Raw genomic sequence first — 14,466 nt, 5'->3', positions numbered from 1 at the left:
TGCACATTAGATGGATGGATTTAGCCAGCATTCATTTAAAGTGTAATTCAGCCTTTGTGGCTACTGCATGGTATTTTTTAATGGGTTGTGCAATGATACAATATTGATGACCTATCCTCACGATATATGTAGGTCATCAATATGAGATCAGAACAACCTCTGTAAGTTTCCAAGATATATCTCACCTTTGCTTGCCCGGGCTTTCGCGAGTAAGCAGTGAACACGTCTTGCATAACACCTTTTCTTTTCATGTATTGCAACTCTTCTTTGTAGATTTCATCAATGTCAGGTTGCTGGCAGCCAGTCAGCAATATCATAGAGTTGACTTTCTTACCTGAAAATACAAGGTTTGCAACATTACTACTAGCACATAAGGTCCATGTTGTATTATGGAGATTATGATGTGATGTTATAAAAGAAAGATACTGTGTTGGAGAAATTATCACAGAATTAGCTTAATGAGGACCTGTCACCTCTCCTGACGTGTCTACAGTATATTACTAGATAATTGTATTGACTATGCAATAACAAACTGTATGCTGTTCCATTCCTCAGTTATTGCTACTAGAAGTATATTAATGAAGCTGCAATATGGTGTTATCATTTGTGTGGGTGTCCCTGCACAGCCTTGCACTGTCCAATCGGTGCTGCTGTTGTGAGACTATGCAGAAACACACCCCTTACTGGTAACACCCAGTAACTAGTGATGAGCGAACTTCTGTTTTAAGTTCGGCGTCTAAAGTTCGGCTTCCGGTTAGCGGAGGATCCCGATATGGATTCCGAATTCCGTTGTGGTCCGTGGTAGCGGAATCAATAATCGGCCATTATTGATTCCGCTACCACGGACCACAACGGAATTCGGAATCCATATCGGGATCCTCCGCTAACCGGAAGCCGAACTTTAGACGCCGAACTTAAAACAGAAGTTCGCTCAACACTACCAGTAACAGATTCATTAATAAACTTCCAGTTGCAATAAATCAACAGACTCATATAAAAATCGCTTTGACAGTGCTAGGTAGGGGCTGGGGAGAGCAGGAATAACAACTTTTGTGGATCTTTTATCATCAGGAGTAGTGTGCATATGAACTTTTATTCTGCTGGGCCCAGCTCATGCAAGTGCCCTGGAGGTAGAGCTTCATTGTGAAGTGCTCGTTGCATTGATCTACTTCCCAGACTCTCCCCTCTGCTCTAAGTGACAGCTGTAGTGGTCTCTTGATTGGATTCATCAGCTGTCAGTCGGAGCAAAGGGGAGGAGCTGTAAAACAGATAAATGCAGAGAGAACTTCACAGGCAAAGACCTACTCCACTGTACAGTACTTGCAGTAAAATGCCTGGCAGAATAAATAAAAAAATCATCTTCACACTACTCCTAATAATAAAAGCTCCATAAAAGATATGTTGTTGCTGTTCTTCCTAGCCCCCACCTAGTGCTGTCAGCAGTTTTGCATAGACAGAACTGCTGACAGACTTCATTTAAATCCCTCCAGAATCCTATCTCCTTCTAATAATGTTCATGGACTATTCATGGATTTACAGAGTCATCGAGCCACTGTTCCTGGGTTTTGTGTGACATTTTGGCAAGTGTAGCAGTTCCCAACCACATATCTGAACAACCGCAAACTACTTTTAACATTTTACACAGTCATGTTGGTCCCCAATAGCAGATACATAAATAGTTGTCCAAATGTTATTTTTATTATTATAATTTTTTTTTAATTCAGTCATTTGAACATAGGGGTTGTCCAATCAGACAGGCCTTAAAATTTTAAGAAACTACAAATTTCTTAACTCATCACGTTATCTTGAAACAAAAGCCATTGAAAAGCAATTGCTTAACGCATTTAGTTGCATTTAGTTTAGATAATATGTCTCATTAAGCATGAGTGTTAACCCTGCTACATCCGTAAGTCTATCACCAGGGTCAGTGCATTTATGTCATTCACGTTTCTCATACCTTTCTCAATGTCATACAATCTCTGCTGCCAGAAAGCTCTGAATGGAGAAATTCCACTTCCTGGGCCGATCAGAAGGCATGGCGATAATGGGTTTGTCGGGAGATGGAATGCGTTTGTGCTGAAAACATTACATAAGGGGTGATTATAGATTATGCTCATTATTTTTACATACAGTCTATGAACTGGATAATAAAGACTTTTATTCTACATTTTAAATACAGGACATTATTCTGTAGTGTTATAGATATCATTTCTAAACCAACACTCACTCTACTACAATAACGGCTAGTTTATCCATTTATTATAATAACTTCTCTTTCTCCAGTGAAAATTTTCTGGTATCATATTGAGATATAATATTGCTCATCATCATATTTTTATCATAAGCATTTTCTTTGACACATTAAAGGGGTTGTGTAAGAATGGGGGCATTCTTGGCAAATCCCCCTACTTGGCCGGACCTGTAAAGGGAAGCTTCCTTAGCTGCTTCCCAGTGCCGGCTCCCCACTCCTTCTCCTGGCCTGCGTTGCTCCACTGGGCTCTCTCCTTGTAAACAAATGGTCACAAGGGGATATAGTCTCAGCTGCAGTGAGTGACTGGCTGTGACGATGTCAAACTGGATGTTGACATCAATGGAGCCCAGCGGAGCAGCACAGACTGGGAGAAGAAGGAGCCAGCACCGGAAAACAGGTAAGTCATCTTTTCTTTGCAGGTCTGACAGAATGGGGGTGGGGTAGGGGTGCCAAAAAATCCCTCATTCTTGCAAGACCCCTTTAAGTACTGCTGTATTGTAGGCCTTCAGGGTCATGACATTTTTTTTTCCATCAAAGAGCCATTTACAGGATAGGTCATAAATGCTAGATTGCGGGGGAATTGGTGTCAGAATGCTGGGATGCTCCATGATCCTCAAAATGAGGTATCCTCGAGTCCACTCTCTGAATGGAGCGGTAGTGCACATGACGGTTCACCACTCAGTCCACAGCGCACTGCCACCCCATTCACAGAGGGGTCCCCTTTTTCTAGGGGTCGCTGGGATTCCCAGTGATTAGACCCCCTGCAGTCCAATATTCATCATCAATCCTAGGAATAGGTGATAAATACATCAAGCTGGCTGGTGTGGTCAATCTAACTTAATGAGGGAGATATATCCAAACGGGTGCAGAGGAAAACTGGTTTAGTTGTCCATAGCAACCAATCAGATTGATCCTTTCATTTTCCAAATGAACTATGAAAAGTGGAATCTGATTGGTTGCTATGGGCCAGTTTTGATAAATCTCTCCAATATCTTATTTGGTAAGTGAGCTTTGTGGAACAAGAAAAGTTTATTGGTCGGCTGTAGATTATATGTTAGTGCGGTTGTTTTTACCGACCTCTATAATACCAGAAGCATGCACTTATAAACTATAAAACCGTATTACATCAGAGATTGGTTGGAGATCATACAGTGATGTATTCTTTTCATACCTCCGTATAAAACAAGGAACTATATCATTCTGGCTCAAAGTGTTAAACCATGTAGTGCAAACCCCATGGTGAAGTGGACCATGGCCTCCTAAAAGAAACAAATTATATCTTAAAGAGGAGAACAATAACAAACCAAAGATATACCATTTTTACAAAAGTACTGAAAGAATGCTGCGATACAATACAATAAATTTTTTATGTGTAATTCATCCCTTCATAAAGATGTTTACATAACAATATGAGGGCTTGTTTTTTCAGGACAAGTTGTACTTTATTTTAATTTTTTAATATGGGTAAATTTTTAAAAAACACTTTTAGTCCCCTTGGGGGCTTGAACATGCGATTGTCTAATCATTTCTCCCATAAACTGCTACAAATGACTATTGCAGCTTACAGGAGATTTAGTGCATTTCTATGGAGCCCTGCCACAAGCAGAGCTCCATAGGAACATCTCTGTGGCAAGTATTAGAGCAGGCATCCTCAAACTGCAGCCCTCCAGCTGTTGTAAAAGTGCAACTCCCACAATGCCCTGCTGTAGGCTGATACCTGTAGGCTGTTCGGGCATGCTGGGAGTTGTAGTTTTGCAACAGCTGGAGGGCCGCAGTTTGAGGATGCCTGCATTAGAGCCTCTAGCAGGCTAGAGGGTACCACAGTGAACAAACAACTCCCCAGAGCAGGGGAGCTGTTGATGCCCCGAGAGCACACCACCCCTGGGTAAAAGCTGCTTAAATGTCATGGCAATAGATGACCATGGCATCTGAGGGTTATATGTCTGTGATCTGTGTCAGCTGTGTAAAACAGCAGCACTTAGCTTCCCAATTATCACCATGTTTAAAGACCAGACTTCCACCATACATGTACAATAGAGATCCGGAAGGGTTATTAAGGAGACAGAAAAGGAGCTCATCAATATTATATAATCTTAAAGGGGTGCTCCATTTTCAGCAAATGAAGATTATTCATTGCAAATTGAATGTGCCTACCCTCTTAAAAAGTAAGACATTTTCTAATATGCCTTTTGTATTTTGCAATCTTTGAATGGTAATCCTCATTGTCAGGAAGATCTGTCCTGGTCTTGTGATGATCACACAGGTGCCCGATTTGTCACAGTTACTAAATATTTATCAGAGCTGTCACTTGTCACGAGCCGTGCACCCATGTACCCACCACATGACCAGGACAGATTTTCTGCCTCTAGAAGTAAACAATTGAGATTTCCACTCACTAACAGGAAACAGACATCTGAAAATCATAAAATATATTGGAAAACTCTAACTTCTTTTTGAGGTCATACATCTTCAAACTTCTTCTACTGACCTTTCGTTCTGTAGTTTACAACAGCGACGGTGAGGTGAATCTCTCCAGGTGTCATGTCATTGGAGGAGCTTATAGAGTAGTACCGTGCCTTAAGTGCTGGTAACTGAGTCAGCAAAAATGTAGTAGATACTTCAAGAGATTTAAACTCCTCCAGTACATCAAGGAATGATGGATAATTGTAGGATTTCCATGCATTGTACGTTTCTGTATCCTAGAAATGTTATAGGATGTAAGAGACAGTTTATTAAACCAAGACTGTAAATTAGCAATACCCAAAAAACGTTGTATCACAGTGCAGTGTGAATAAATCAGTACCTACACCAAAAACCACACAAACCATATCTAATTTATCAACTAACCAACTAACTAAACTATCTTCCTGAATTTCACAAACATTTCACAGTTGAAATGTAGATAGTTTTGAAAACATTATCAATTTTTCATATAAAATGAAATGATGGAATATGGTAAAATATTATTTAAGAGCAGAGTTTTCCCTTAAATGATTAAAGGGGTTGTCTCACTTCAGCAAATGGCATTTATCATGTAGAGAAAGTTAATACAAGGCACTTACTAATGTATTGTGATTGTCCATATTGCCTCCTTTGCTGGCTTGATTCATTTTTTCCATCACATTATACACTACTTGTATCCACGCAGCGGTAGCCATGCTTGTACACTATAGGAAAAAACACCAACCTATGTGCATTCCCGTAGTCTCAGCCACCAGAGAGGCTGACACCTTCACCTATAGTGTGCAAGCATAACCACCGCTGCTGGATTGCAGGGTGCTCATAACCCCTGGGCACGAGCAGCTGATAATATAGGTTAGGAATTCAAACACGGGACAATACCAATTTTGTTTTTTTATTTATTTTTATTGTGATAAATAGGTATATTGTGTTTATATGTGTAAATAGGGAAAGGGGGGGATCATTTGAAATGTATTATTTCATGTTTTTTATATTTTTATAAAAACTTTATTGAACTGATTTTTATTTAGTTATTCATTGTAGTTCCCTTAGGAGACTTTAACCTGAGATTGTTTGATCGTTTGTACTACACACTGCAATATGTCTGTATTGCAGTGCGCAGTGATCTCCTATCACACCCTGCCTCCTATGAGATGTGACACTTGCATGACCAAATCACATCAAAACAGAGTCCAATTTTGATGCATGTCTCAGAAATGCATGCATGGTTTCTTGTTTCTCATCTGTTTATTTAGTACTTCGAGTGTGAAAAAGTATATTAATTTGTATTAGATGAGTCGTGAGTTGGTTGCCAATGGCGGAGTGAGCAGCACACTGCCTGAGCTCCTGAGCACCGCCGGCATTTACAGCCCCATATAGCATCCAGAAGCCCACAGATTTTTCATGGGTCGCAAGAGGGGCACAGCTAACACCCCGGCACCCGCATCACGAGAATCGGGGGACATCACAAAGTTCCTGTGCCCGTCCAGCCAGCCTGAAAGCCTGAGATCCGGCGCCACAACCTCCAAGATGGCGGAGCAGGCGCGGGAAACGAGCGCCTCTACTCCTCTGACTAGAGGGAAAACTGCGGCCCTCACCTCCAGGAACCAGGGGGAACATAGCACCGGAGGACCTCCGGTTTCATATGCAGCAGTGGCAGCAGCGGTGAGTCCTACCTTGGGGTCCGTCCCTTCATCGCCAGCCTCCAGGGGTTCAGAGGCCTATTCAGGCCCACAGCTCTCCCACCACAGCTCCCCTGCCTTGTCGGCTGCCTCCAGTAGATCGCCCACTGCCCTCTCCCATGAGGATGACTGGGACTGGAAGCTCCATTTAAAATCCCTTCCCACTACTGCTGAGGTAGATGCTTTGCTCAGCAGGATGGAAGCTTCCCACAAGCAAGATATTGCGGCCTTGCATCAGGATATCAGGCATGTGGGGCAGAGGGTAGAGGAGGTGGAGAACAAACAGGAGCAGATCTTTAATACTCTGGATTGTCACCGTGCAGTCATTAATGAGCACGCTGCTCAAATGCAGGACATTCTAACCCACATGGACGATATTGAAAACCGCAATAGGAGAAACAACCTCCGAATAAGGGGGGTCCCTGAATCTGTAGAAGATCTGCCATCCTGGGCGCAACGCCATTTTGCCTCACTTTTGGAAATTAATCCGGACAGGATCATTGAGATAGATCGGATCCATCGGGCGCTGGGCCCAAAATCAACGGACCTGAAACGTCCCAGGGACATTATTTGCCGTATTCACTTTTACAAGGAGAAGGAGTCCATCCTCAAAGCTGCTCGAGCTGCGGCTGGCCCTGAATCGGGCCCGAATACCATCCAGATCCTCCCGGACCTAGCACGCCGCACCTTACAACTTAGGAAGGCCTTGAAACCGCTTCTATCCACACTCAGGGACAATGAGATCCTGTATAGATGGGGGTATCCCTTCCAGCTCTCGGCCAAGAGAAACGGGAAGTCTGCTACGTTCAAATCTCTTGAAGACCTCCCCAGATTTCTGGCTACACTAGATCTCCCCGCGGTGGAGCTGCCTGACTGGCCCAGACCCCTCATGGTGCCGCCCGTTAGTGATCGTGAAGAATGGCAAGAGGCGATCCCGAAACCGCAGAGGCATCCCAGACGCCATTCCAGACCACCTGTTTGAGCCTAATTGGCTTTCGTGGGACTTCACATATTATCCCAATGCGCTGGTTCAGTGTATAGTATTCATGTTCTAATGTTTTATGCTATATGTTATATATCTTTGATATTCCTTTTTATATGCCGGGGGTCAGTGGGGCTGCTGCCTTGCCCTTGACCTCTCCTCCCCTCGTTAGGGGTATCGACACCTGGTGTCGAACGTGACTATAGTCACTTACTAGTCTACCTCGGAGCCATAGTTTTTGGCTCTCTCTTATAGGAGGTTTTTCTTTTGTTTTGTTTTTTTTCTTTTCTTTTTCTTTGTTGTTTTATCTGCGTGTTGCTTGTTAGTCCTTGTCTCTTTCCTTTTGTTTGGATCCTCGTGTTCCCTCCCCCACTTAATCCAGTTTCCTCTCAGAGGTCGGTAAGATGTCCCCTCTCTCTTTTTGTACGTATAATGCCAGGGGCCTAAATAAACCAGAAAAACGTAGCCAGATTCTATATCGCTTTCACCGGAAGCGGGTCATGCTTATTATGTTCCAGGAGACCCACTTTAAGCTTGCCTCGGTTCCCAGGTGTGACCGTGGGTATTACACGACTTGGTTCCATAGTCCCAACCCCGTCAAAAAAGCAGGAGGTGTATCTATTGCATTCCATAAATCTTTTCGGCCTACGATTTTGGCTACAGATATTGATAGTAGGGGGCGCTATGTATTCCTCAAGCTGTCTGATGGTCCACGTGTATACACGGTTGCTAATGTCTATTTTCCCAACCAGGGGCAGATTCCATATGGCTCCAAGATTCTCAGGAAACTGGCTCGCTTTGCAGATGGATCCTCTATCATCCTGGGCGGTGATCTGAATATGGTGATGGACCCGGATCTGGATTCTTCGTCTGGTAGGTCAGCTATCTCTCCGACATCCCAGCGTTCCTTTAGGGAAATCCTGTCCTCTCTCCGCCTTGTAGATCTCTGGAGGGTGCTGCATCCGGGAGTCAGAGATTTCAGTTTTCATTCTTTAGCCCACAATAGCTATGCCAGACTAGACCATTTATTTATTTCACAATCTTTGCTTGAGGAGGATCCACTTAGCTCAATGGATGGCTTCCTTTGGTCTGACCACACTCCAGTGTATGGCCTACTGAGATTTCAGCAGACGCCTTCCCGTCCCTTCACGTGGAGATTGAATGACAATCTTCTTAACGACCTGGTGTGCATGTCAGACATTAGGAAGGCCATCTCTGAGTTTACAGTTAACCACCAAACAGACCCCTCTCCCCCGCCGATTAAATGGGAAGCCCTTAAGTGTGTGCTCAGGGGGATTTTCATATCTCATGGCGCTAGACTCAAAAAGGAGAAGTCCGCTAAACTCTCCTCCCTACTTTCACAACTCGACGGGAAAGAGACCTCAAATAAATTGACCCCCTCTGATCAGTTGAAAGCTGATATCTCGCTGCTCCGCCAACAAGTAATTCAAATTCTAGACCAAAGATCACTATGTTTGCGTGATAAGGTAAAATTTGGATTTTTTGAATATGGCGATAAAAGTGGGAAGTGGCTTGCCAGAGCTCTACATCCTAGGTTACCCCAGACCCAGATATCCTCACTTAACACATCCGACAAGGGAATTGTTTATGCTCCATCCGAAATCTCATCAGAATTCCGCACCTATTATAGCTCTCTTTATGACTTGAACACAGGGAGGGACTCAGCGTCTGCTTCCTTTACACAGGATACTAAAGATTATCTAGACCAATTCGGCCCTGAAAAGATTCCTAGCGTAGATTCTTTGGCGCTGGAAGATGACTTTTCATCCCCAGAAATTGCGGGAGTTATAAGAGATCTCAAAAATGGGAAAAGCCCAGGCCCAGATGGCCTTACCCCACGCTTTTATAAGCTTCTTATAGATGAGCTATCCCCCTTATTACTCGAATCTTTTAATTCCATAGCAGTGGGAACCCCCTTCCCTCCCCAAACTTTACAGGCCCATATAACGGTTATACCTAAACCTGATAAAGATCCCTCTTATTGCTCCAATTATAGGCCTATTTCTCTTTTAAACGTGGACCTAAAGGTGTACGCTAAATTACTAGCCTTACGATTACACCCCCTCATCCCGAAGTATATCCATCAGGAACAGGTGGGCTTTGTCCCGGGCAGGGAAGCTCGAGATAGTACCTTGAAGACCTTGGGCATCATAGCTAGAGCTAGGAATACTAGGTCTCCTCTGTGTTTACTTTCAGTGGATGCAGAGAAGGCCTTTGACAGGGTCAATTGGGGCTTCTTAACCTTAACCCTGGAGCATTTAGGACTCGGTTCTAAAATGATTAAACGTATTATGGCTCTCTACTCTTCTCCCTCAGCTCAGGTAAGGGCTAATGGCCTTTTATCCACACCTTTTGCTATCAAGAATGGTACACGCCAGGGTTGCCCCTTATCCCCCTTCCTATATATTCTGACCATGGAATCCTTAGCTAATGCGCTGCGCAATAATCAAGATATAAAGGGGGTGAGAGTTGGAACTAAGGAGCATAAACTTTCCCTTTTTGCCGATGATTTGCTTCTCTATCTCTCGGACCCCAGAATAGGCCTTCCTTCGGTCCTGCGGGAATTTGAGAGATTTGGGAGGCTTAGTAACTTCAAAGTTAATATCCAGAAATCTGAAATCTTGAATATTTCGTTACCACGCAGGGAAATTTCTCATGTTAAAGAAAGCTTCTCGTTTAAAGTAGCCTCGGACTCGATTCGCCACTTAGGCATTAACCTCCCAGCAAACCCCAATCTCCTCTTTCAAATGAACTACAAACCCTTATTTAGGAAGGTAGAGGCTTCTCTCCAGAAGTGGTCCCCCCTGCAGATTTCTTGGTTTGGTAGAATAAATGCCCTAAAGATGGATATCTTACCCAAATTCCTCTACCTGTTCCAGACTGCCCCGTGTATTATACCAAATAGTTTTTTTGCCCAATTGCGGTCATTAGCTTCTAGGTTTATCTGGAATGGCACTAAGGCCAGGGTGAGTTACAGAGTTTTATCCAGAGCGAAGAGTGTGGGGGGAGCTGGCCTTCCTGACTTCCAGGCATATTTTAGAGCTTCCATTTCTAATTGTGTTCTAGACCTTATACACAAACGATCTCTGAAACTTTGGGTAGACATAGAACACACCCTCGAGCCCCATATGGTACCTGGGATATTTTGGCTCCCTATAGCAACACTAAATAGCCTTCTACATACTCTTTGTTCTCCCCTACTTCAGATCCTGATCAAACTATGGAGTAGATTTGCCTCCAAAATCAAGTTAATCTCCGCACCGGGTCCTTTGACGCATATTGTGGCTCATCCTGGCCTCCCCTCACAGATCAAGAATCTCCCCTTCTTCCGCACAATTCCCCCGCCCCGGATCCTAATTAGGGACATCTTTAACAGCTCAGGGCTCCTACCTCTCGTGGATCTATCACACATATTCCAAAACTCCCCGAGCCGCTGGTTCCACTACTTTCAACTTCGTAGCTTCTTGGGCTCTCTGGCTCCCGGATCGCAGCTGTCTGCCCCTCTGACAAATTTTGAAAAGCTCTGTGTTGCCAACACAGGCCCAGATCATGGTATTTCTTTGATATATGGCTTGCTGGGTGCCGGTGGAGATGGGGACCTATCACTCGTTGAACAGATGAGAGGTGTTGGGTTTGCCTCTGGTTGGGAGAGTGAACTGACGTTCTCCCTGTCCTCTGAGCAATGGAATCGTTCCCTCTTATTTACGCATAAATCATCCAGGTCCTGTCGTTTACAGGAGTTGAACTATAAGATCCTTACTCGTTGGTATAGGACGCCGGTTAAGTTGCATCATTTTTATCCATCGGTCCCCAACACCTGTTGGCGGTGCCATTCAGAGGTTGGTTCCATGCTACATATCTGGTGGGACTGCCCTGGGGTCGCCCCTTTGTGGCAAGATGTTTTTTCTCTGTATAATGCACTTTACCGGTCTACTATATCTCCCTCCCCTTTGATTGCCCTGCTCTCTATATTCCCGGGTAGGATCAAACATGTCAAAAAGGGAGTACTTAAAACATTTGTCCTTTCTATGAGACAGATCATACCACGCCAGTGGAGATCCTCAGACAGTTTGCAGAGAATTACGTGGATACGTGCCCTGGATGCCTTATTCAGGATGGAAGAAATGGAAGCTGAGGCCTGTAACCAAGTCCAAACATTTGCACTAACCTGGGAACCTTGGAATCAATTTAGGAGCTCCTCTCGTTTTCAAACCTGGTTGGTCTCAGGTGACTGTACCTGGGATACGTGATATGATGTCTTGTCCTTTCCCCTTCCCCCCCGCCCCCCCTACTTTCCACCCCCCCTCCCTCCCCTGTCTTTTGTTTCGTCGTGTTTTGTTCTTGTCTGTCCCCCTGTCTCTCCTAGGTTAACGATTTAATCTGTTTCACTTAAGAGTTACATATTAGTAGCCCTTTGTTCAAAACGCCATCACTGAGTATCTCAGGATTGTGTCCTAAGTTCCTTTTGCCTTCCCTTTCAGTAGTCAAGGTTCTTCATATCGTACTGTATGTATCTAATATTGCTGAACCTCTCCTTTAGCATTTATTTGATGGCATTTGTTTTCTCTGGTCTTCATGGTTGCGTCCCAGAGAAATATGGTGGTCTCTGAATCCATCTGTGCACTTTATTTTATGTTTTACATGGTCTTGGAAATGGAATTGGAGATATACTTTTCATACAATGTCTTGGTTGCTATGTATGATTGTTGTGTTCTTTTTCTATTCAATAAAAATAGATTCAACACTAATTTGTATTAGATAATGACCATATGTAAAGACTTAAAGAGACTGTCCCAGATTTTTTCTTTAAATTCTCATCCTCACCCTAGAATACCTGTGGAGAAATCCATACTCATCTGCTCTAAGCCTCTCCATTCTAGCTCTCTGGATCTCTTCACTGGCCTTGTGGTTCCTGTCTGTCTACTTAGATGGGGTCACATGCACCAGCGCACCCAATGACTTTTCTCAACATTGACTTAATTCCGAGCGTCATATCACTACTGGGTCACATGCTGCTTAGGGACACATCAATGCTGAGGTCAATCAATGGCTGCAGCAGTTTACATGACCAGACCCGTGCATAAATTGAAGACCAGTGAGGAAATCCAGTGTAGAGCCGAGGGGTGCAGGCAAGTAAGGATTTCTCCACAAGTATTCCAAGCTGTGGGGCAAAGAAAAATCCTGGACTACCCCTTTAAAAGGTATGTTGAGAATGCATTTCTTTCTTTTGTCAAATTCAAAAATGATTTCTAAGTTTGGTCAAAACCGTGACCAAAATAGACACAGTCCATTAAAACTAATGCACAATCTTAGTTGTTGAGTGAGTGAACTATGTACGTACTTTGCTCAAGTCTTCCAGTCTCTGTTTGTCTTCCATGTGAGTAGCCAGAAGAGAAAGCTTTTTCAGAAGCAGCTGGGAGGGTGGGGTAGTTATGTCTAGGAAGTAAGTCAATGCCTGGGACAGTGAGCAAGGAGGGATTTTCTCACTGGTTGTCCAGAAGTTACCTGAAAACACAGGAAGGAGAGGAAATTTATTAGAATGGGATCCAAAGTATTCTTGTCAGTTTCTAAATTTTCCCCACTTTGCTAAATTTAGGGGATTTTTTAATTAAAAAGGTCACACGTAAAATCCCATAAAATCCTGTTACTGACACGAACTTGGACAGCTTCACACATCCTTCCTTCATATCCTAAGCAGGTGGTTAAATTGCACAATAGAGTACGGTAATTCATTTTCAATTGTTCCAAGGACCATATTTGGTAAGCAAGACGATGTATGAGTGTTCCTTACCAAGGTTCAGGTTGACCTTTAGTGAACCTACAAGAATCTACAGCCCCAGCTGAGAGAAGCCAGTCTTCAATATGTGTCAGTCATTGTTATTAATCATGTAGCTGTGTCTAAGTTTACAACCAACAGGTCCCATTTCCCAGCTACAATCACTATATTTTACAGATAGAAAGCTTTTGAGGTTGGGTTCTCCAGGATCTTAATGGCCTATCATCTGCTGTTTGGGAGTAGCTCCAGCACAGGAAGTTTGCCCTGCAACTACACAGCTCCATTGGGTAGTGGACAGAGCTAGTAAATGCAGTACTGTGCCCAGTACTTGAATGGGGGTAGTGCTGCAGTAACAAGCTCTGTCCACTTCACAATGTACAGAGCTGTATAGTTCCGATGCCAGAAATATGTGCTGGAGTTACTCTGAAACAGCCGATCGGTAGGGGTGCAGGGTGTTGGACCCCCTCCACTCTGATATTGATGGCCTATCCTGTCCTATCAATATTAACATCCATTTAAGAATAGGATCCAACTTGCAGTTGCACCCCATATCTAAACCGCTGTTGCTTACGGGATGAATATATCTTTTGTTACACACCCAAGTCTTAAGCAATGCAATATAATTGTAGCCCACACTTACGCTAATTATAGATCATTTGGCCTAAGGAAAGTACAGTAGTGAAAAAAAGGGTCTATACTTTTGACCATTTTAAATAAAAATACCCTATGAAGCAATATGACCTTTTAATGTAAAATGATTAGTGTCTTAACCTATTGCAAAGTCAAATAAGAAATGGCAGTGTAATGTAATTACACTCTATGGAGATCAGGCCAAACAGTATAGAGTTTAATTACCTGTTATATTTTACATGGTATAATATGCTGCACCTGACGTCATTGTGTACATTTGTATTGTTGCACTGCACTTTGTTGCTTGTTTGAAACGGCAGTACTCAATAATTAGAACACAATTGGTAAATAAACTAAATATAATAAAATATAATATAAATATAATTATGATTTTAGTATACTTTAGTAAATGATTCAAAATTCTGTACTGACTAATTTATACATTTTTATCTTAATAGCTCAATTTATTTGGTAATGAGATCCAAATCATTTGTATAGCCATTTCCTTTATTGTTTTATCTGCCGCTATGGACAGATCTGGGCAACGCATTTCAGACCACTCTGTTTTTTTTTTTTCACAGCCCAGTGATGAATGCTACCAGTCCTACTTATGCCAAACATATCCGATATGGCCAATGCCTTACTGCTATACAACGACTTGCTG

General features: G+C 43.1%; 1 protein-coding gene across 1 annotated transcript in view; it reads right to left on the bottom strand.

Moving 5' to 3' along the window:
* Nucleotides 1–14,466, bottom strand: part of NOS2 (nitric oxide synthase 2) — a 50,856-nt gene that overhangs the window by 3,060 nt on the left and 33,330 nt on the right. Inside the window, exons 21-25 of the mRNA XM_040423516.1 lie at nt 12,738–12,901; nt 4,740–4,950; nt 3,423–3,510; nt 1,958–2,076; nt 186–334 (exon numbers count right to left, since the gene is read on the bottom strand). Of these exons, the coding sequence (XP_040279450.1) occupies nt 186–334; nt 1,958–2,076; nt 3,423–3,510; nt 4,740–4,950; nt 12,738–12,901 (731 nt within the window). The remainder of the gene's footprint in view (nt 1–185; nt 335–1,957; nt 2,077–3,422; nt 3,511–4,739; nt 4,951–12,737; nt 12,902–14,466) is intronic.

Source organism: Bufo bufo, chromosome 3 (assembly GCF_905171765.1).
Source record: "Bufo bufo chromosome 3, aBufBuf1.1, whole genome shotgun sequence".
Classification (NCBI taxonomy): Eukaryota; Metazoa; Chordata; class Amphibia; order Anura; family Bufonidae; genus Bufo; species Bufo bufo.
This window is presented reverse-complemented; position numbering and strand designations above follow the sequence as displayed.